The 23,979-nt window shown below is 37.5% G+C and overlaps 1 protein-coding gene across 2 annotated transcripts in view; it reads left to right on the top strand.

The window, feature by feature from the left end:
• dennd1b (DENN/MADD domain containing 1B) overlaps positions 1-23,979 on the top strand; it is a 162,730-nt gene that overhangs the window by 113,568 nt on the left and 25,183 nt on the right. For both annotated transcript variants that reach the window (XM_038286374.1, XM_038286379.1), the window contains 4 exons: positions 1,791-1,916; positions 6,606-6,707; positions 14,960-15,050; positions 19,730-19,770. In XM_038286374.1, coding sequence (XP_038142302.1) covers positions 1,791-1,916; positions 6,606-6,707; positions 14,960-15,050; positions 19,730-19,770 — 360 coding nt within the window. The remainder of the gene's footprint in view (positions 1-1,790; positions 1,917-6,605; positions 6,708-14,959; positions 15,051-19,729; positions 19,771-23,979) is intronic.

The following is a 23,979-nucleotide window of genomic DNA, read 5'->3' as shown; positions in this document are numbered from 1 at the left end:
CAGGGAGCTGACTAGCAACAGGTGGGGGAGGAGTATCATTTAATAAAGCCAGGGTACACTCCTGCACTTTTCCTGGCATCTATTTAAAAGCACTTTGGAATGAAGAAAATGTATAACACAATATTGTTTTCAAAGTAAAAATGCAGGAATCGGGATTTGTTCTTGGCAGATACCAGCTTATCTGATTTATTTCAAATCATAAGGACGTAGATGTGCACATTATTTATTGACAGGTACACTGATTGAAACTTGTGAAAGCTCTTATTGTTGTAATTTAAAGAATGAAAGATAACAAATGTTTCTACGTTATACCTGCTGATTCCAGATCTGAGTTCATCAAGAGAAAACTGGAAGTTTTTTCTAATTTAAGTTTTCTTGAAGGTGGAACTTTTTAGAACTTTAGTAGCCTTGCATTCTGGCAAAAATGGTCAGATTAAAATAAAACCTGCAGGAAGCCTGGGGTTTTATTTAATCACTGACATGAACTGAATATTTATTCCCCTCATTGCCAAACTACAAAATGAAGAAATATAGTAATTTATCGTAAAAATGCCTTTTTAAAAGATATTTAAAAATCTGCTAAGGACACACAGCAGCCATGCACCGGAGCGCGGGCATCACAACGTCTGGCTATGTTTTTAAAACAGTGAAGTAGGTGGACTGTGGATATTAATAATGTAGTGTTAAATGGAGGAACCCGACTTTAAATGTTAATTTAGTCTGATTCTGGTTGCTCCTCACACCCTGGAGTTTTACACACTCTCTGTATGCACAGCCACATTTTCTATCTCACAGTTTAGAAAGAAAATTCAAGGTGGCAGGATTTAGACTTAACACCTTAAACATTGTTCATCCTTTATTTTTTTCTTACTACACATTTCTGACGGGTATTTATTTATGCAGGATATAAAATATTGCAGAAGTACAGTAGATGATTTAAACAGTGAAGCTTTATGCCTGCATTGTATTCTTTGCGTCAGCCTGCAGGCGATTGCTTTAGAGTGTGGTAGACGAGAAACAAATGCTGTTGGGCGAAGCTAGCGCAGCCCACACAGTGAAAGGGACGGTCCCTCACTACATGACATCACTACTGTATCTCTGCCTCCTCCTCCCACTTCCACAACACAGTCAGACCACTGCTGAGCAGGTGAGGAGAGCCTCTTGACAACTTCCTTCCCAGACTCCCCAGGGCCCGGTGGCTAGGGTGAATCTTTTGTCATCCTGAACAAGCTCAGGCCTGCTGCTCCTCCACTCTCGCCTGGAGTCCTGGAGACAGAGCCAGGAGAGGGGGAAATAATTAAAGACGTTTTATGTCAAGAATCCTTTTCTAGAGGGAGTCTGGGAGAGCCAAGAGAGGAGGGGAGAACAGCAGGTCTGGATAGAGGGAACAGGAGCGTTTAGACACGGAGGCAGAAATGAAAGGAGAAAGAAGGTGATGGCCGGGGAAGAAGGGCTGAACGAGGAAGAGCAGAGATATGGGTTTCTATTTCCTCTATTTCCCCCTCTCCCATTGCCCCCCCACCTATGCCGCTCAATTAGCAAAGCAGCAGGTGCTCCCAGCAGCACAACAGATAAGCCCGGAGGAAAGTCTGAAGGGTCCCTGCTTTATTTTTTTTTTCTATCCTTTTTTTGAGATGACCTGCAAATGTGATACTTCACACCATGAATAGGCTAGCTGTTTCCTCCACCAATTTCAGAGGTGATAATTTAACTTTTACCCTTCATGTCTCCCTCCCTCTCTCCTGGGTCCCTGTCTTTATCATTCCCAACTCCCCCCCATGTTCCACCAGGTGTCCACTCTGAAGAGCAAGCTGAAGAAGCAGTCCACAGCAACAGGATGTGGCGTGGCGAGGGCCTTCCTGAGAGCGCAGGCCGCTCTGTTTGGATCCTACAGAGATGCTCTCAGATATAAACCTGTAAGGACCCTCCATCATCTCTTACCCATCTTTCTCTACTTATTGTTTCACATTCTATCATGCTTTTTTATATTTGTAGTTTAAGGGTACTTTCTACCATGATATGCTTTGAATAAACCCAAGCTTCACTACAATTTTTATCTCTAAATTTAATTTAAATCAGGGAAAATCTTACTCTATACTGTCTCCTAATGATAACTACTCTTTTTTTACAGGTGGGTTTGATTAAAAACAAAGGATATATGATTGTGTTAACCTGATATGTCAGAGTGACACTGAAGTTCTTTTTTGAAATAACTTTGTTTTTATACAAGTTAATCTGTTTGCAGAAACTTCTTCATGTGGAGAAAACCATGAGGCGCTGTAGTGTGATAGATGTGGGATTTAACTGTTATAATCTGATGTGCAAACTTTATTTTAATATTTTTAATCTATGAAATATAAATCATAAATGGTACTGGGTTAGAATGGGTTTTCCCAATTTTCTGAAATGAAAACGGCTTCAAACCGACTGAAAACTACATATTTAGAGGCTGCAAAAAGATAAAGAAAACATAAAACCACCATTTAATATGGATTCATATTCAGAGCAGAGCCTTTCATAGGTGTGACTGTAATTCTTTCTCTCGGTGATGTGAGCTTCATGGTTACCGTCTCGGCTGAAGTGAAGTGACGGTTTTGACTGAGGGTAACAGGTGTGTTTTCAGACGGAGAGCAGAGCTAAGGTGGGCTTGTCTGAAGCAGTGAAATGTCAGAGGAGCTGGAAGGAGTCAGGACGTTCCCTTTGAAGATCCCTTTTAGCCACCTTTGGTGTTTAACTCTCCTTTACTAAGCCCCCCTAACATTTCTTTTCTAGATCTTCTCTGCTTATCAAGTCTGAGTCAGAGCAGAGCAAACTACACCATGTCCTGTTTGTCAAATAGTGAAGCCTTTGTTGCTTAGTCTTTGAGATTAATTGGACTTTGTGGACTCCCGGAGTCAAGATGCTACATTATTGATGCTGTCTCTCTTTTTCTCTGTATACAGACGGTACACGAACAAACTGCCTCCCCTCTGACACGAGCGCTGAGAAGCAGCCTGTTTGTGTGCGTGAGCGGTGATTTCTCAGTTCACTCACGCTCTCGGTGTTTGTTTGCGGACAAGGTCTGCATAAAAGCCTCAGATTTAACATACATGTTAAAACCTAAACACATCTTCAGATTAAATGAAGTTACTCCTAATTTCCTGCCGTATTTGTTGAATCTCACCGTTCTGCTTATTGTTCTGAGCTGAAGAAAAGATCTTCCTGGAAAGAGCTGAGTTGTGCTGAGCGGTTCACAGACCCATATGCCTCAACAGAAGGAGGGGTGTGGATGCTTACTGGGAGTCTTGCTGAGCTGTAAATGAAACAAAACTGGAGCCTAATAATGAGCCGAAAGGCAATCAGCTGATTATACACATATTTCTTACGCCATCACTTTGGGTTTGACGTTATTCTGCCAGGTGTCTCTACAGCTTGGAAAATAAATACTGTTATGTGGAAAAAGAACATTTTTAAGGTGTGTTTAAAAAAAATCCTCCAAAAAGGGATTTTTAAAATGTTATTTTAGACACATGTAGGCAATAAGCTAATTTATCTAAGGCTGATTTGTGGCCTATAAAGGATGAACACAAATCTGCCTTTTTTAATACCATATTCCAAAGTGGCTTAAAGAGATGAACCTCTGCGGCTCGTCACGTTTACCTCATGAGTACATTTGTGAATTATTAAGGTTCAGAGCAGAGTTGTTGAATTATAGAAATTTCTAAATAACACTTTTCTACATTTTAAGTGTGTAAGGAGGATCCATGTTTTAAAAGTTGTTTTTAGAAATGGAAATGTGTCAGCTAAGCGTAATAATTTATTTCCTACTCAACAATCAATGGAAAAATATTTTTTGATATTACAGCCTTATAATAACTTAATCCCAGCTTTGGGGATGGCTTCACTGGTACTTATTAAATTATTATTTTGCATCAAGACTCAGGTCTATTAGGTCAAAAGGCCTCCTTTCCATCAGCCTAATCTTTAGCTCTCTTATCAGGTTCTCTGTCATAGTAAAGCTGTCTTTCTTCCTGGGGAATATTAATATTAAGAAAGCTTTTAGTCAGAAAAAAAAAAACAATACATGGTAAATATTAGGGGTTATCTAAATGGGCAAGGATGTGAAAAATGTTATGCTTAAGGATAATTATACTCAAACCTAGTTTTATTTTATTTTTACAGCAGTAAAAACACAAATCTTGCCTCATTTTAAAAAAAGGAAGATGAAATAGACAAGCTGGAAAAAGTGACATAGAAGAGGTACGGTATATAAAAACTCACTTCTAATCTACTTACACTTTGGTTTATAATTTAAAAGAGGATGTTATAAAAGTTCTGATCTACTCTGTTTAATATTGAGACTGCTGTTTAAGACAAAATTTAACTAATAATAATAGATTATAATAATGATAATAAAGAAATTCACACCATTGAGAATGCTGTAAATATGGTTGAACTTCTAGCATTCACACAGTTAAGCCGGATTATCTTTTAAGGTAGAATATTTCAAAGCCTTGGTGTCCAATCAGACGACTTTGGACCTCTTTGAGGTCTCAGTCATTAATGGTTTGGCCTGAAAGCTTTAATTGAGGATGTCAGCCATCATGCAGAGGCATCTAGATCTAAAATACTCTGCATTGCACATCAAGTAATTGTAATGCTCACATATCAGTGGTTATACATATATTCCGACTTATTTCAGTTAAAAAAAGAATGATTTGATTTAATCAATAACAATGAATCTTAATTCATCAAACAAAAGGCAAAATCCATAATGCATATTTAGGTGGTGATGATGATAATCTCAGCCACTATTAGTTAATTTTACCCCGTTAGGGATGAAAACCCGGCTTTCTTCTTTAGAAAGTTTTTGTGATGTAACCGGAGCGGTGATCTTGTAAAGTAATTCGGGCCACTGGTATCGTTCTCCCATCCTTAGAAATGAGGTTACCCTCCACCGTGGTTCAGTTGTTTGTGTGAGCCACGTTGTGCTCAGAGCCTAGAACAGACAAAGCTCATTGTTTTACTTCACAGGAATTTAGAGCATTGTTGAAACGTGTGAGAGTTATGTTAATTATAAGAAAACAGGAATCTGAATTGACTGGAGGGCAGAGTGTGTTTGGCCCAGAGTGGTTCTGTTGTCATCCTCTGTGTCTATAGCTCACAGGCCAACAGACATGATGTAAGGAATGGTAATAATGTGATCATGTGTTTATGCGGAGGACTGGGAAGTTTAGTAGGACGCCATCATCTGGTCCAGTGAAGCTCATACGTATATGCGCTGCCAGGGGAAATGGTTGAAAGGAGCCTGTTATTTATTTATTTTCAAACTTTAACTCCTTTGTTAATCCTGTTTCCTTCCTCTTTCACGATTAGATTCATTTCTGACTTGTTTTTTCTCTCGCTAATGAAGAAATCTGTTGAAATACTCTGGTAGCTTTCTACATGTTATGCTTAGCTTGGGCGGCAGAATACAATGCTTGCAAAAGTATTCAAACTGCCTCCACTATTACCTTATTACCACACACTTTTGTGGGGTGTTTTTTTTTTTTTTGCATTTTGTTTGATAAACCACCAGAAATTGGAGTAAAAATAGAAAGTAAAATGAATCTTTACTATGATACCGACAGAGAAGACCCAGTTAAACCAAAATATATTAGAAATCTCCCATTTTGTAAAAATAATAACCCTTTTATGTTGCTTTAACCTCAGTATATATTCAGCAGTTTTGTGAAGGAGTTGGAAGCTAGTTCAAAATCATTAGTGAGAAAACATCATGATGAGGACAGCGCACAGGTCAGGGGTAGTTTTGGAGTGTTTTTAACATCTTACGGGGATTTATTTAATCCATTATTTAAAAGCGGGTAAAAGTATGGCAAACTGCAAATCCACTATCTACCCAAAGTAGGCTTAGAGGTCATTAAGGTTGTAGTAACTCTGGACGAGCTGCAGATTACCACAGCTTAGGGGCAAGAAACTACTGATAGGATAGGAATTGGTCTCACATTCAGTTCTGGCCGTTTTAAAAAAAATATTATTTTTTTAAGAAATTCATAGTGATGGAAATTCAGGGTCTGACAGTCAGTCTGACAGCAGGAACATGAACGCTGGTCAGAGTTGAGTGCCAAATAAATAGAGCTATATACAAGGAAATCCAGGAAGAAATGTCTTTGATGAAGGCTGCAAAAGAGCAAAGTCTCATAAAAAAAAAACAACAAAAAAAAAAACAGCCATAGCTACAATAGAATGGGTTAGAGCAAGGATATAAATGTGAAAAATGTCTCAAATATCAACAAAATGTTCACATTATGCCCTCCTTGTAATCTGACTTGAGCAAACTTGTTGCTGTATTTGTGCTAAAACACATTTTTGCTAAGTATTGACTTAGGAGAGCAGAATGAAAACAACGCTTTTTAGATTTTTATGAGTTAGAAAGAAACTTAGTGCACTGCTCTGACTTTATTTTAAAATATTCTTGTTTTAGAAGTCCAGCTCCATATGAAAAAAGTATCTTCATTTAATGTTTTTTTTTTTTTGTTTTTTTGCTGAAAAAGTTACAGGAATAAACAAAAGAGTAATATTTTCATTTAAGATGTTTTTTGTAAATCTGTGTCTGAATTCTGCAGGGAGAACCAATCACGTTCTGTGAGGAGAGTTTTGTCAACCATCGCTCGAGCACAATGAAGAACTTCCTGTCTATGGCCGTCAACCTGCAGCTCTTTAAACAGGTACCAACAGCTGGTCTCGACACTTTCTCTATTTACAGTAACTTGCACTCTTCTCTGCTTGTTGGAAATAAGAAAAGAGATGTTGGAACATTCAAAACAAAAGTAGTTAAAGTTTTTTATTTTACATTTAAATTTTTCAATGGGAAAAAAGGCAGTTTTTAAATATCATTCCTTATGAAATGATTTTAGAGTCACTTGTACCTTTATGATTTGATGGAGCATAGCTAAAGTAAACAAAAAGTGAACAATTTTTTGTTTAAATACCTTTGTTTATTACCTTTAATTAGCTTCTCTAGTTAGTGTCCTGTTTAAAGTGAAGCATCTTCACTTTAAATGGGATGCTTAAGCAGATTTCCTGTTTGCTGAGAAGTGATTGTTACAGATGGACGCCTTCTCTCGGCAAACTGTCAGCTGCTGAGGGTGAGCGCTAAGTATCTTGACAGTTCAGTTGTTCAGAGTAAGGAGGAATTTAGGAGAGCAAAGCCGGGATTATGGACGGTTACTGACCCTTTCAAACTGTTTACAGTCATTATCGCCGTGCTCCGATTTTAATGTTTCTCTGTTTATTCAGTTTTATCTTCAGTACAAACAAAACGGAGATAAATCAGGGCTCTAGAGTCCACTGACTGTATAAAACCTTAACAATTTAGCATTCTGCCCTCAACATGTTTGTGCCAGTCTCTAAAAGCACTGAATGCCAGACTCTAATTTGCTCCTCAGATTTTACCCTCTAATGAATATAGCTTATTCTCTGTGGTAATATGCTTATTTGTGTGCTCATTCACTGCCTGTTTAGGCAGGTATCTTCTATTCATCAGCGTTTTCTTTAAAAAAAAAAAAAAAAAAAAAAAAAAAAACTAAAACAAAGACCTTGTGTACACTTAAAATGTTTTCTCTCCTTGTCCCTTTAGTTATGCTAAACTTAGCAGAGCCAGAGCTACAGGGAAATACACCTCTGGCTTTCCTCTCACCCTTTTTTCCCCTCACCCCTGTGTGCTCCCTGACCCGTAATAGCTGTGTGATTTTCCCCCCCGCACCCCAGTACAGCACAGCGGCCCTCAATCAGCCTTTTGTTTCTCTGGACACCGGGTTCATAATTTTCCCAGGCAGAGCAGATAGCTAGCATCAGTTCAAAGCCTCCTCCGGGCCAGCTGCCTCCTCAATCGGTAGCTTTGGGAAACAGGTCCTTATCTCCTTCTCCTCCCCCTCTTGAGAGCAGGGAATGGGATGAGCTTATCTGCTCCACTCCTCTTTCTGCTAAAGTGAGCGGGGCCAGTGGTTTTGCCCGAGCGATGCTCTGACCATGACCCACATCCGCTGAAAAAACACACAGGCAGCGCTTCTCTTGCATGGCCACACACATGCTCACATAAGTTTTAATAGTCATAGTTACACAATCTGGGAATGAAGATGTACTCTGTTCAGTATTTTCTAACTCAATACTTGTATTGGAATATTTTTGTATAGTTTAGCCCATATTTCTACTTATCGTGTTTGCAGACACATGATGTACACATCGCCATATCATGTGACTGATGTCTAATTTCAAAGTCCAACAATGGTTAAAAAAAGAAGAAAAAGAAACTGGTTAAAGAAAGCTGGTCAGTTATTTGAAACACCAATGCCATGAGCTTCTTCAGGGCTTTTCTGTGTTTGTCCAGTTTCCTATTGGGCTGGAAAAATGAAATCCAGGTAAATTTAAATGGTTTTAAGCACCTCATTGCCCAGCACCTCCTGGCACAGCCATATGTAGGCATATCTTGGACCTGATCCTCAGAAGGCTTGAATGTACTGAAACTTGTCAGCTAGCCAAACAGGTTCAATTCATATAATGTGTGTAATCTGACCAGAACTGTGCCTTTATGAATATGCAAATCATATACTCATGATCAAACCAGGCATAATTGCTGGTTGGAGGATATTTAAATGTAAACAGTTATTGCGTCCGTATTAAGTGCATTTGAAAATTCGGTGCAAACTCATATGCTGGAGTTTCTGCAGGTCATTGTAGTTGGAGCTGACAAGGTCGGCACTTTCTGAATAAAATTTAATCTTTCAAATTGAATTGCTTTTAAATTTAAGCAATAATTTAGTGACATTTTTTTTTATTCTTGTTGTCATTATTAACAACACTGCTTAGAATTTCACCTTTAGGTATGGGTCTGATCAATTAAATGTTGTCAACCAATGTTTTATCTTTTGTCACAGACAGTCTTTGTAGATCCCTGGCAAAACATCCACTTATAGCTTGTGGTTTTCTTTACTTTGAAAATTAGCTTCATTGGAATGTGTCCCCAGTTAGCAGCCACACGTCCAGTTGTTCACATTTCTGTTAAAAATGTTTGTTTTTCGGTCCAGAAAGCAATCCTTCATCTCTCTTTAGCCATTTAAAGTGACACCTGCTTATTGTAACTGCTTCCTGCCTCAATGTAACCGTCGCCAGATTGATATGTGTAGAACTGAGTTGAGGTCTACGTTATCAATCTGGGATGGCTGCTATTCAGTCTGTCAGTGAAAATGAGGGATGTTAGTATAATACTTGGAGCTGATTGTGGGATGTTCTATAATATGCTTTTAGTCAATTTCAGTAGCAGCGAATCGTGAGGTTTCAGGCAACTTGGTCGTTCACGAGAGCCACCAACGGAGACACGATGATCACAATAGGATTTTTCTGCTGTTTGTTTTCACAACTCGAGTAAACTGATAAATCAAACTTTTTCTAAATCATTTCGGAAGAAGGAGCAAAACATCTTTCCCATCTATAAATGCACAAAGTGCTTCTCTTTGTTCCTTTTTTAACCGAAAAATTGTTGCTGTTTTAGCTAAAACCGACTCAATTGCGGTATCTACAGGTGATTTCTCCAGCGTAGCCATGTTTGTAATGCCCTGGATAGGACATTCTGATGGTTATCATTCCTACATGCCCCGCCCCAAAAACACTGCTGGCATGTCATTGGTCTGACCCGATGGTTGTTACGAGATGGACATATTAGTGGGTGTCTTTCAAGATGGATTTGTTGTGAGACTGAAAACTGCTAAAATATATCTTGCGACAATAAAGTTTGCAGCACATGGTTAGTCTTAATGGAGTCAAAGACACTTTTTTGCTGTTTTGAAATTACATATCACATAGTAAAAAACTTAAACACTTTAACCAAACCAAACTTAATAAACAAAATCTGGTTTTGATTTAGGCTGCACACTGGAGCACTGGGTAGCATTGCTGCCTTACATTAAGAAGCTCCAGGTTCGATTCCTGGCCGGGGTCTTTCTGCAGGGAGTTTGCATGTTCTCCTTTTGCATGCATGGGTTCTCGCCGGGTACTCCAGCTTCCTCCCACAATCCAAAACATGATTGTTAGATTAATTGGCTTATCGAAATTCTCCTTAGACGTGAGTATGTGCCTGAATTGTTGTTTGTCCTGTTTGTCTTGGTGTTGCCCTGTGATAGACTGGCGACCTCTCCAGGGTGTACCCCGCCTCTCGCCCGTTGAAAGCGACCCCAGCTGGGATAAAGCGTGACGGAAGATGGATGGTTATGATTTATTTGCATTTCATATTTTGAAGGTCTTTAGTTCCTCTTTTTGCCTATAGATCTAAATTGGCATCCACAAACATTGCATTTTGCAAACAGTAAATCATGTCTCCAATACGTATTTTATTATTTTATTTATTTATCTAAATGATTAACCTAATTTTCTTATGGAAATTAAGAGTTTATGCAATATTCTCTATGGTATAGCTGACGGAATGATCCAACCAGCATTGAGTTAACGTCACTCACTGCTCTAAATTATTTGTTTGTTTGCCAAAGTGTAAGATTTTATAGTCTTAGCTGAACGGATTAAATCTTCAAAATTTAAACCATGTTCTTGGACTCGGTTGACCTCGGCGCACATTCCAAACCACATGTGATTACCTCTGAAGTGTTACTTAAGTTGGAGGTGTTGCCATGTCTTAGCAGGAAATTGCTTTTTTACATGTACTTTTTGATTGATTGCAAGTGTTTTCACTCCTTTTAAATTACCTGTTTTGCTCCATTAAGACCCGTAAGTAACAGTCCCCTCATTTGAGTAACACAGAGTTATTCATGTAAATCTGCAGCACATAATGAATAGATGGAGAGGAGTTTTTCTTTTTCAAACTTGGCAACAAATACCAACAGACCTGGCAATATATAGTTGTGTGTTGATAAGTATGATTAATCTACATTAAATAATAAGAACAAACAGGAGAGGAGAGTTACAAAAATAAGACAGAAGCAGACACATAATAATTTAATCTTTTTTCTGAGTAGCAGGCATTGCACTAATCCTAAAATACACACAATAATGCCACATGCTTCTTCAAATGTCAGATACTCACCTTCTTGCACAACTCTAAGTTTTTTTTTTCTTTAGCGCTCGGTCAAGCAGTCCATCTTTGTTCAGAACAGAACAAGTGGGAGAAATCTTCAGAAAGAATGCGGGGGAACATCTGTCAACATTAACCTGCTTCCTATCAACCATCTCCAGCTTCTGCACTCGCTCAGACTCTCAAGCACACTTCGATTGTCATGTGGATATTATGCAAACAGAGATGGAGTAAATGAACCCTTTTCTTCTTGTTGCAGAAGCCTGAAGGGACACTTGTACCCAGATGGTTTACTGCCAGTAGTCTTCTATATGTATATTTATTCAGTTTTGGTGTGTTTGAGGAGAATTGCCAAGGCAGTATTGGAAAGAGGTGCTTAAAATAGCAAAGACATTTTTTCCATAAATATTGGCTCTTCTAATGCATTTCTTCCTTATACTATGCAGTTAACAAGCACCAGTAAACAGATTTCAGCACATATAGTTTATTTCAGACGTTTCCATACGTGCCTTATGAGAGTTTTTTTCCTGTATACTTGATGGACATTTTTCCTAACATGTCAAGGGATGTCAACAGCTGACCCTTTTTTCTTAATCATTCTCTTTGCTCATGAGGACTCTTTGAATAAGAAAGGCTTGAAGTTCATTTAGGCTGTTTTTTAATGTGTCTGTGCTATATGCACCCCTGTCGAGTCTTAGCCTAATTTTTGGCAATGCAAACGAGGGTTTAAACCAACTGAGGAAAAGGCTTTATGTTCAGAAAACTTTCAGTACAAAATTATACAGAATTGCCTTGGTTTTTTAGAGTAATATTATGTGGTATTTAGAGTGGGAATGACACATGGAGTCTGCAGATATATTAGCAATATTTGAACCTTACCCATTCTCTGGTATAGCAATAGTACTACAAATATATTTCTTTGGGAATAGTTGCATCAACATTAAGTTGTCCGAAACTGACTGGTGTAAAAACAATGAAAACTGTATTTTTGCTTCCTTCACTAAAATCTGAAAAGTGTTTATGGCCTGTTTACCGTGGATATCCCTAAAAAGCATTCAGTGCCAACAGCTTCTTTCAGAGTGGACTGAATTGGTAAATTAAGTCCATTTGCATCCGATTTGTTGTCAATAAAACTGCTGCTTGTGATTCAAGCAAAGGTCGTAGTGTTTTTTTTGCTTTTTTTAAAATGCAACTGCTCAGAAAAGGTTGTACAGGTTAGATAAATAATATTTTCGAACAACCAGCATCATGAAGACCAAGGAATCCAGTGGATAGGTCAGAGATGGAGTTGTAGAAATGTTTAAATAAGGGTTAGGTTATAAAAACGCACCAAAAACTCATTCTACTGCCTGAAAAAATTAAACTAACAGCGGCCAAGTAGCCCAAGTATCTATCAAAGAAGAAGTCAACAGGCCTGTTGTGACTCTAGTAAACATGCATAGGTCCTTATCTCTGGAACCTACTGTATTTTATACCATCTAGTCATGCAATGCTGGCCTTATTCAATTATTCAATTATCAGATTAAGTTTTTCCAAAGGTTAGGGGGGAAAGTGTCTGCAGTCTGTCACAGGTTACATCAAGGTGATAACAGTCATAGGTAGAAGATTTTGGCCTGGTTACAGGAGATGTTTATATAACTTCAATGATGGTGTAACCCAAGGTAAAGTCAGCCTTTTTGTGCATCACTAGTACTTCCTAGTATGTATCATCTACATGCTTAGTTTTAGGCAACGGCATCCTGATGTGCAGAGGCTCCTCCTTAGCAAGGAAATTTATTTTTTGCATAAAATTTGCCACAATCATGGCTGAGAATAATGTAAAATTTGAATTACTTAAAATAGCATTAATGAAAACCTTTATTAATTGTATTCAAAATTACAGACCGTTGGATTAGGTTCCAAGTTTTAAAAACTGGGAGTTACAAGATGAAAGAGAATCTTTGCAAGGTTTAAAAATGGCCGCTCCCGCATCCAGTCTGACAAAACTTGAGATATTTTTCAAAGAAAACAATATAAATGTATCTTTAAAAAATAACTGTAATCACAGAGAAAGTTGGGTTTACAAATATTGACTTGTGGGGTGCTGACACTTTATTATACTTTTTACAAGTCATGCTTTTTAGATGCGTATTTGAACATTTGGAATGGATGCATTTTTCTTCCTCTTTAATAATTAAAGGTTATTTTATGTTGACCCACTGGAATTCTGATACCATCCAATAGTTTCACGTTGAAAAATACCAAAAAAAGTTCAATACTTTTTCAAACTAATATCTAAAAATAACCTTTCTTTAAAAACATGACCCCAATTTGGCTTTAAAATTTGACATGTTCTTTTTTTTTTTTCTGAAAACAGAGAAAATGACTCCCTTCCTCTTGTTAGTCTGTTGGTGCCACTCTGCATGCAGATATAACAGATTGTTGTTTTTTAATTGTTAGTTCACATGTTTGTGATCCCAGGCTGCCATTGTTGAGTAATGTCCAATTAAGGCCCAGAGCGAGGCAGGTAATCTGGCCGGGCTTTGAGTGGGGGAGCAGGGTGTTTAAGTGGAGGCTCGGGCTAGGTGATGATTTGGGTTGATTATCTCTGCTAATTGGACCAGCCATGTAGCGGAGCAGCCGATGAAGCCTGCAGTCTCACCTCTCATTAAAATGATCTAATGATTAGCTTCCAGCTCTCCTGACCAAAGGAGCGGGTAGCCGTGTCGGTCGCTAGTTAGCGGGCTGTCCCCGAGGACATGCACCCAAGAACAGCCTGTACTGGTGTTGCACTGCGGACGTGGAGGAGTAGTCTGGTTTAAAAAAAAAAAAAAAATGGTCCAACAATATGTTGCTGTCAAGTTTTTTTGTTTTGTTTTTTTTGTGTGTTTCAAAGAATATGATACCAATTATAAAAAAGCCCCAATCAGGGTTCAAAGGTTGATCGCACTAATTATTACCAGTAAAAAAAATAAAAAAGGGTATTTGATTGTACAGTTAGAGACATTACCTGTTTTTTGTATTTCCTAACAATCAATGAAATAATAAACATTCCTGCTCAAGGTTCAAAATATACAACTTTTAAAAGATATGTATTTTTAAAGAATTTTATTTTAAAGAATTTTTTGTGGTTGCTATTATTAATTTTCCCAGGGAAAGCATTAGTCTGTAAAAGGGAAACTTCTCTGGGATTCCTTGGATCATTTCATTAAAATAGCAGGATTTTCATTTTTTTTATAACTTTTGAGAATTCTTAAAACATTGTATTTTCTTTTAAAACTCAAGCTTTGACGTGTTATGCTGCGGCTGTCACACTAGTAACGCTGTAAACCTCTTATAGTGTGGCAAAAGATTCTTTTTAATGGTCCGAAATCCTCCAAAAAAGCCTTTGATGTGTTTGTTACTGTTATGACTTTATTATGCTGTTTTCTTCTTATAATCTTTCTTCCCTTTTTGGGATTTTATCATACTGATACGTAGATGGCCAACTCTATAACCTTTTTATCTAACGATGCACTCTGTGTATTTATTTCACTAGGTGATTTTTGTTTATTGTTGTTTATTTGTTGATACTTGAGCTTAATGTGCTTTTTGTCACTAAGCTAATGAAACCTTCAGCTGTCTTGGCCGTTAAAGGCTTATTTATGACAGGGAGTTTAGTGGGCTTTGTGTTACAAAGGGAGGAAATGAAACTTCCTCATGTCTCAGACAGTGTGCAGAATTTAGTCTGCAGCTCTAATCCCTCATCTGCTCCGTATTAACAAATCCCTATTACCTGCAAACCCACCTAATCTCTGGCTGTAGTTTCCGTCAGGTAGGATTAATAACACCCCTCTGAGGGTGAAGTGTTTGAATCCGTCTGCTCTCCCCCTCCCCCTCTTCCACTTCTTTTAATAAGCATGTTGTAATTTATGGTTGCAGTTCATCGACGGACGGCTGGCCAAATTAAACGCAGGCCGCGGCTTCACTGACGTGTTTGAAGAAGAGATCACAGAGGGGGGCTTCTGTGGAAGTGAGTAGTGCCAGACTTGTCTGTCAGTGAGATTAACTGTATTAGTTTCTCACAATCATTGCAGCTCATAGATGCTGTTGTGGTGTTGCTCATGCGAAAAACGGCACAAACAGGGTGGAAAACGGTGGAAAAGAGACCAAGAGTTATTTTTAACACTTTAACCGAAGGGGAAAAAAAGAATTAAACCTAATAAAGCTGACATGGTCCTATTCTGAAGCTTAAGGAAACTATTATTGAGCTGCAAACATCACAAAATAAGTGATGATTTTTTAAGAATGTTTTTAAATTGCTCCTACTCAAAAATCTTAGTTACATTTAGTTAGAAAATTAAAGTACAACTGAGCAGTGATTAAATTGGCTAAAAACAATCTAAGTTTGTCCCATTTTAAATTCTCAGCTTCCGTTGAGAAGCTCTCATGAATATTTATATTTTTTGGGAAAGAGGCAAATCTGAAGCATCGACCTAAGTTTACTTTCAAACTGATGCTGGTCTTGATTGTCCTTTAGTCCCATTAATTTAAGTCATATGGAGTTGATGGTTTGGCCAAAGAAAAATTTCCCCATCTCCTCTTGAAATCCGTCTCAAGTAGAAACTCAATAAGCTGATTTATTTATATGTTGTAGGCAGGTTGTTTGTAAAGACAGTCATCGTATGTGTGCACATGTCTAATAATTTTTAGCCTTTAAAGTGTTTATTGATTTCATACCCTATTATCAAAATAAATTTACATCTCAATGCATTTATTTACTCTCAAAACCATTATTTGTTTTTTCTAATTAAGGCCTAAAATTTAAATATAACATAACCTAGACAAAACACAAAGAGATGCAATTATGTATATTTATTTCTCTCCATTTTGATAGCCATACTGTAGCATGAAACGCAAACAAAAGCTACCAAGAAAGTAATTATACACATCATAAAACCCCAAAACAAAATGTTTTAACTGAGAAATCTCAGCCAAGTGAAATGTTTGCTTATGTGCTTTAGAGTATATGCACTGTGTGCTGGATTTGGGCTGGAAAAGAATGTGTCTTTGACTCAGCAGCTATCCCACACACTGATCGTGCATCCAGCGACAGTGGAGAGGAAAAACTTTGAGCAGAAAGGGCATACACACAAAAGAAACATTTAAGCAGATGAGTTCTGAGCCATTTTTCAGTTCAGAGGATGAAAGTAAACGCTGAGCCCTTAGTTATGTCTAGAAGAGAAACGGGACTTAGCACTGAAAAATTGTTCCACTCTATCATCTATAAATGGAGTTGAGATCTGCATCCTAGCTGATGCCTCCATCCAGGATGGTGTCTCAGCTAAAGAAAGTGCCAAGCCAGATAAAGGTTAATATGAAGAGAAAAAGCAGAGAGAAAATTAAGTTAAATATTAAACTAACATACCAAATTGTAGAGTAGTAGGAAAATGTAGTAGAGGTTGTGAACTTGGCCCATATTACTCATTTTGGAGTTTCAATAATCACCATGTTGATCACAAATAAACACTTATATATATCACTGTGCTTACCGTAATAGTTATGGATGAGTTTCACTTTTGGAGTTTAACTAATAAAACTGATGAACTTTTCAGCGATACCGTCTTACTGAGATGCAGCTGTGTTTCTTATCGGCCTTGCGTGTTTATGGTGTATGAAGACATATTGTATGAGTAAATAACCTTTTTTTCCTACAGGGGCAAAATGTAATTTGATGTCAAGCTAAATCAGCATTGTGCAACGTATGGCACAAACGGACATCACTGCTACGAAATATAGATACCCAACCCAATGATAATCCTACCTAATGTCATGCATGCACTGAAGCTTCCCATTGAAGCTACTGTCTCTGCAGGGGGAGTGAGCCCTCCTTGTTAATAAATCCTGCGAATCATTAGACCCCCCTGTGGTCAAATACTACACAGTGCAAAAAAAGGACAAAGCATTAAGTTTAAATTAATTTAGAGATATTTTATCCCCAATTCAATGTCACATAATTTTTAAAAGCCACATTTGAAGTAAGGCTTAAAAAGGCTTGATTATTCTAAAATAATTGTTAAATTAAAGGTTTTAGTTTATCAGTTACCATTAATATCAGTAGCAATCATCAAAAAGCCTCACACCATCATCTGTAATTAGATTTTTGTGTTTTATATTTCTGAGTAAAACTGGAAAAAATACTTAAATCCAAGTTTAGTATTTCATGGCAGGCCTTTAGGAAAAGCAGAGCTTAGTGTGTAAGGTTTTTTCTTTAATGAGTCTAACAACAGTAGGTAGATTTTTTTGGAACAGAATAATAGGCAGAACTTGTTAAATATTAGTTTTAAAAAAATTGCAAATGACAATTGAATAAAAAAATTGTGCTTTATAGGTTGGCACTTCAACCCTTTGAGATTCCAGCTTGAATTTACTATCAAATTGAGAGAAATTTAGAGGGGTTTTTTTTGGTAAATATTTTAGCTTTATAAAGCTACAGTTGTCATCCCTGTACAAAAAGGTAAAAAAAAAATGTTGTAGTGCATGTTTTCAATACTAAACTTAAGTGTGCATTAAAACTGACTACAATTTTGAAGGCTGAGCTAAATGTCACAATGGTTTAGTGATATCATGGATACTTAAAAGTGTGTTTAAATGAATAAAACGTTTTAATGAAACTTCTGTTATGCCTGTCTTAACTTATTGTCTTTTTCTCAGCTTTTTTTTTTGCCACAGTTAAATGCTGTCCTCAGGCGATGATAAATCCTTTGTTAAACTAATAAAATACAATCTAAACCAAGCAAGGCCCAATAGGAGAATATTATTCCCCCCTTTGCTGAATTAAAACAGATTTAAATTTTACCAGCCTTTCATGGGGCTGATCACTGCATGACCTGCATGTTTAAGTGATCATTTAAACAGAACCAGCCAGACAGCATGAAGTAGCCTAAAAGTTAATTAAAACCAACAAATGGTGCCTGAACTAACAGTATTCATGAAGTAAGATGCGGCTAGAAGTGAATGTAAAGCCTTGGTTAACTTGTTAAAAACTGCACATACCAGAATGTAAATTTAATCTGTGTTGCCAGCAGTAGTGTGTGTTTAGTCTCTGTCTCACACACGGCTCCTGAATCAGCTTCAGTGATTGGTTGACGCTCTGCATCCAGCTGAATTTCTTCAGTTTCTGCCGTTCTAGTGGTGCTTAACACGCGTCAAGCCAAACATGAAACACGAAATGAGCCGAAAGCTGCAAAACATGGAGGCGCTTGTCCACCATAGACTTTGCATGTAAACAAAACACATTCCGCCTAAATGCAGCACCATGATGCTTTAAGGACTGCAGTGAATCACAACTGAAGCACTGCAGGCCGCACTTGATTTAGTGGATCAGCGCTTTGTGCTTCTCTCTGAGTCAGTCTCTAACAACCCTGAGATGTGGAAAGTACAGAAATGATGCTGTTGCGCAACTGATGAAAATGTAAAACTTTTCTTTATTCTCAACAAAGCGAGAACAGTCAGACGAGACACATTGGCTCTATAGGATCCTGATGTGTCCTGAAGGCTCAAATAATGTTAACTTTGCTTAGAAAAAAAAAACATGGCTCAACCAAACAAACCAGCATCTGGCGTAACAATCTCTTCTGCATTTCTAGATTCTGTTTCTTGCTCAGGTAAGGGATCTATTAGATCATCACCAAACCCTACTGCAAAATATGAGAAAACAAAAATCAGTTTTCCAACAAAACGCAAACACGTGGTTTAAAAAGAAAAAAATACAGAGGCTTGTCTCATGTTTCTCCAAAAACATCTTGATGATTCCAAAGACTTTACAGAAATAAACATGCAGCTTGATAATTTCAAAGGGGAACATTTTGGACATCCAGCTTCATTTGATGCTAAACTAAGACGGCAATTTAGAGAAAAAAAGAGACTTGTCAAGCATGGAGGTGGTAGTGTCTTGATCTTGGGTGGCTTCTTTAGAAGCTCAGCGGAACCGTGAATTCTGCTCTCTAGCAGAAAGTCCTGTAGGACAAGATCTGGATGTTAGTTCACAACTAAATGCTTGACTAGATTCATTTCTTGCATTGGGGCAATAATCTAAATAAAAAAGCAAGTCCATGTCTACAAAGGCTTAAGAATACATACAAACTGAAGTCCAGGCTTGATAAAGTTGGTCAGGCCTTTGATGCACAATAAAACTTCACAGTGGCTTATTGGCAAGATTATGCTGAAAGAATTGGGCCCAAATCGGACCCATGCCTCGTTATTGCAAACGTTTGATGGAAGTTATAATATTCGTGGAGGAATTACACATAGAGCCAGGTTGGGTTGGAGCCATAACTTAAAAACTGTGTTTTGGATTCCTTATCTTTGGCTGAAGGTCACATTTATTTGATGCTCTTAAATATTTAAATCAGACTAAAACCTGTAAAAATAATAAATGTTTTGGTGGCAAATATATTTCTATGATGCTGAAAGTTATCCAGTTCAATAGTGAGCATCTTTTTAGGTTAAATTTTAAAATCGTTTCAAGTAGTCGCTCGACTTAAGAACTTCCCATAAGCAATGGTGTAAAATGAATTAGCTCATGATGGTTTTACCTGGATATTACTTTACTTTATAGCTCATAATAATTAAATTATAATCCTGAAAACAGCAAGATTCTGAGGACACTGTGATTAATTCATATCTCCTGGTTTTCTCACTTCTCTGCAGGTAATTCAGGGTCTTACCAGCAATGGAAGCACACTGTGAAGGTATTTACACAACGTCCCGTCAAACATCCAGCTTCTCTCACTGGGTTCCCTGTGTCTCATTTTTATTCCTGACTTATATTTAATTGAAGGCCTGATTGACACAGCTCAGTGTTTGAAGTCTGTCTGTTGCTTTTGGAATGAAGGGGTTGCCTGAACGTACAGATCCAGCTGGAGCGCTGTGGGTGTGTGTGTGTAGCGGCGCATGTAGCAGGACACTGGATACAGGCAGGGAGGAAGACAGACGCGATTTGACGTGACAAGACGTCCTTCGACATGACGTGTTGATCTGGCAGCAAACACAGGCGTTACTCCGCTGAACCAGCCCAAGAACATACATCTCTTCCTCCTTCATCTCTTTCGGGCCCTTCCCTCCTATCCTTTCCTTCCCTTCTCTATCTGTCTTTATCCTTCTCCCCCTTTTCATCTCTGTCACCCCTCCCCTCCGATTTCTCCCCCCTCTCCCTCGCCCTCCCTATCTCCCCACGCCGTCAGCTAAGGCTGAATTAGTTCTCTAGAGTGCTCTTCAAAGGTTTGTTAAAGTTCACATTTCCTGACTGACAGGGATCTATAAGAGAGGCCTTCACCTCGGCCCCTCTCCTCCTCTCTTTCTGCCAACTTCTGAAACGTTGTCTGCCATTTACTCTGTTTAGCCGTTTAGTCTGCGTTTTGTGCTTACACTAAAGACCAAACTGAGAAGAAAACAGCATCTCAGAGAGAAACGAAGAAGAAAGGCAAAGAGAGAAACAGATTGGGCACCATAATGTCAGCCTGCCAAACTCAAAGGATGAATTAATCACGTACAGTCACTTCTGCGTACAGTCCTTTCCATCTTTCTTTAAGCCTTCTTTTAAATAAAAGTCGCCTCAATGCTGGGAACTTCTTACTTTAATTTATTGTTAGTTTGGTTTTTGCTTTTTTTTCCCTACACTTAGCGAATTATTATCGAGCAATCAGAAGTTTTCACTGATCTTTAAAATAAGTGGTGATTTAATTGGTAAAATATTGTTTAAAAGGCAACTTGTATTATCAATATACTCTTTTAAACTAGATTCATATAAATAAACAGATTAGTCTTCAACTCAGTCTCATAATGCATCAAAAATCAGTCTACATTATCTTCTTCCAATTGAATGATATCTATCACAAATCAAAGAATGCAGTATAATGCATATTTTTTCAGGATTAAATGTAATGCATGATGAAAGTAAAATTAATGTGAATATTTTTAAAACCATAATTTATCTTTTAAAAAAACACTAAAACAAACATTAAGAAAAAGGATGCCATTAAATTCCACATACTAAACACAGTTTAACCTCTTAAAAGGAAGTTTCAAGGTTGGACATTTTAATTTCAAAATCCCATAATATGTTTAAAGACTAAAATAAAACTTCAGTTGCAATCAGCGAAGCATAATATTTTTTATGTTATCAGAATTGGCTGATATATATCAGCATATTGGTTCAAATTCTGATATAATGCATCCCTAGATTAATATATTTAAGGTGCAGAAAAATAAGCATTCAGATATTCAGAAGTTGGTTTTTTGATCACAATATATTGTATTATTGATGGTTTTGTATCTGATATTTTGCTTCTGACAAAAACTTTCAGATTTGTTTGATTGAAGACACTATAATTAAGTTGTTATATTACAAACAGAAATGTTTGCACAACAGAAATGCTTTTGGTCTATGACTTTTCCACATTCACTGTTAGGCATCTGTTTATGCAGATAGAAAAATATACATATATATAAGTGTTAACATTTACATCACCCCTGAAACCAATCCATGCAGAGTTTGGACAGTTGAGTGCCAAGCTTGGTTCTTACGACAATTTACACATCGCACTAGCATGGTTCATTGTCTCCTATCGGAGGTCCACCATACTACAGCCCTCAAGGCAGGAATTAAACAAACAAAAATGGTGGCGCCCATAACATTCAGGAGCTTATGTGCCAGGATAGCGTCTTCCGCCCAAATTTCAATGAGGGCCTCGGTCTCAGCATCATCCCAGGTCGCTCAACGCTCTTTTGAAGCCATTTATTGTTAATAGGCTGAGAAGAAGTTCATGTGGTGAACAGGTGAAGATATCTGGGAATTGGAAAGCCGGACATGCAGGAAAAACCCGCAAAATGAGTCGGCTTCCTGTAAATAGGAGATGATGCGGTCTGCTCATGCACTCTTTGTTATCCGTAAACTGAGCCATAACTGAACCTTGCCGAGCCGTACTGTTGAACCAGTACTAGATTCAGTTGGGTATTGCATGGTCCAGTTAAGTTGCGCTCCATTTACACTCAACACCTATCTCGGTTACCTTGCACGGACCGTTCTCTGCATGGTTTTAAAAGGTTAGTGTAAATGGGGTACAAGCAACTCAGAGACTGAAACCCTTTTGTGGTTTGTTTCTCTTAAACATGTTTAATTCAAATCCTCTAACAGCACATGTTGCAGAAATAATGTCATAGATGTTTTTAAATATTGTCACATGGTGAAATAAAAAATTTTCAGAGCTTTTAAGGTTTCCACATTTCAGGTCAGCATCATTTAACAGTTTGACTAATTGCAAAACACAACCAGCCCCTATTTACAGTGAAATAATGCTGTAGTTGGAAGGGAAAAAGCAGGTTCTGCATTCATGTATTAAGCTGGTTTGTTCAGGGGAACCAAGGTAGTCCTTTACGTCCTGGTTTATGATGCTTGCTCCAAACTGATAACAGAAGTACTTGTCTTTACACATTTTGACATTAATGAGGACACTGTTATTGCATTTCTGCCAATAGATAGATCTAAATGTCACACCGGGGAACTTTACTGGCTTGTGTAACATTTGAGGTATCCTACATATCGAATCACTGAATTTTTCAGTGTAATTTCTCCTAGAATGCGTTTTTCTAAATGAAGCCATAGGAGATTTTTGGTGTTTAGTAATTATCACTGAAATATGTCACTAGAAAATATATATGGATAGTTAATGTTTTTCTTGGCAATGTGACCTTTTGCATGTTGTTAAAAATGGCTAACGAAGTCTCCTTTATTGGATAAGCTCACCTTGGGTGAATGGGAGCCATCAGAGCTCAGACATTTTCTTCGATACATGCACTAATAGGCACAGGTGCAGGCTTTAGTCACATCGACTCAACTTCAGAAGTTTCTCAAAGGCCATCTTGTTGTGTGTTGGTGCTATAATTTTGGCTGTTAAGGTGTAAAAGTTCTCCTCTGCCTACAGTATTTATTAACCATGTAAAAGTTTTCAACAAAGGCCAAAAAAGAGATTAATGTTTCCCCTCACACTCATGTAGCAGTGTGAAACCTTTGCAGACTCTAGGTTTCCCAATATTGCTCTGTGACTTAAGGTTCTCCTACTTGGAACACAAGCAAACTTAGATCAGTGAGAATGTTTGGAGTTTTGGAATGGGACAAAAAATATTAATGGATATTAGTTATTGCTGTTTTAACATTATGGATTCAAAAGCATCTTTTTGGGATTTAGTTTTGTAATATTTACTCTTTCTTAAAACAGAGTAAATTTTAACTTCTATTTTCATTATACTCCCTCTGTCACCTTCACGATGCACCGTGTGCACATGCAGAAATTCTTTCTGGGGTTGTGTAAATCAATACTTACAGGAAACAGGAATCCCATGGATTATCATGGGCATTATATACAAGTAAATGCATAGTTATTAATTGGTATGATTTTGAAATTTGGATTTGCCTTTTTTTTCTCAACTCAACTTCTGAACTTCTGCATTTCCTTAACCTTGTCAGATTTGAGCTTTCATCCATATTTTAATTGAAGGTCAAACACTTGAGCTTTGCAGGGATGTTGTAGCATAACGTCTCATGATAAACAAACTGAATGTATGTAGCTCTTTACTTTTTACGATACAGCTACAGTACATTCAACCAAACACTCTACTTTGCTGCTTCCTAACAATTATAAAAGGTTTTATGTTTTTATGGGTCTTTGAAGCCCTTTTGCACCTCTGGTTCAGTATCCAAATTATCCATCTTGGTTAAAAGCCTGAGATAAAATGCATACCTAGATTAATATATATAAGGTGCAGAAAGATAAGCATTCAGAAGTTGTTTTTTTGATCGCAAATCTGAGCCGATCAAAGGAAATTAGACATATTGTATTACTGCTGCTTTTCTATCTGATATTTTTCTTCTGATAAAAACTTTCTGATTTGTTTGATAGAAG

This window comes from Cyprinodon tularosa, unplaced genomic scaffold (assembly GCF_016077235.1).
Source record: "Cyprinodon tularosa strain WSP-4 unplaced genomic scaffold, ASM1607723v1 ctg106, whole genome shotgun sequence".
In the NCBI taxonomy this organism is placed as follows: domain Eukaryota; kingdom Metazoa; phylum Chordata; class Actinopteri; order Cyprinodontiformes; family Cyprinodontidae; genus Cyprinodon; species Cyprinodon tularosa.
Note: the sequence above shows the minus strand (reverse complement) of the source record. Positions and strands in the feature narration are given on the sequence as shown.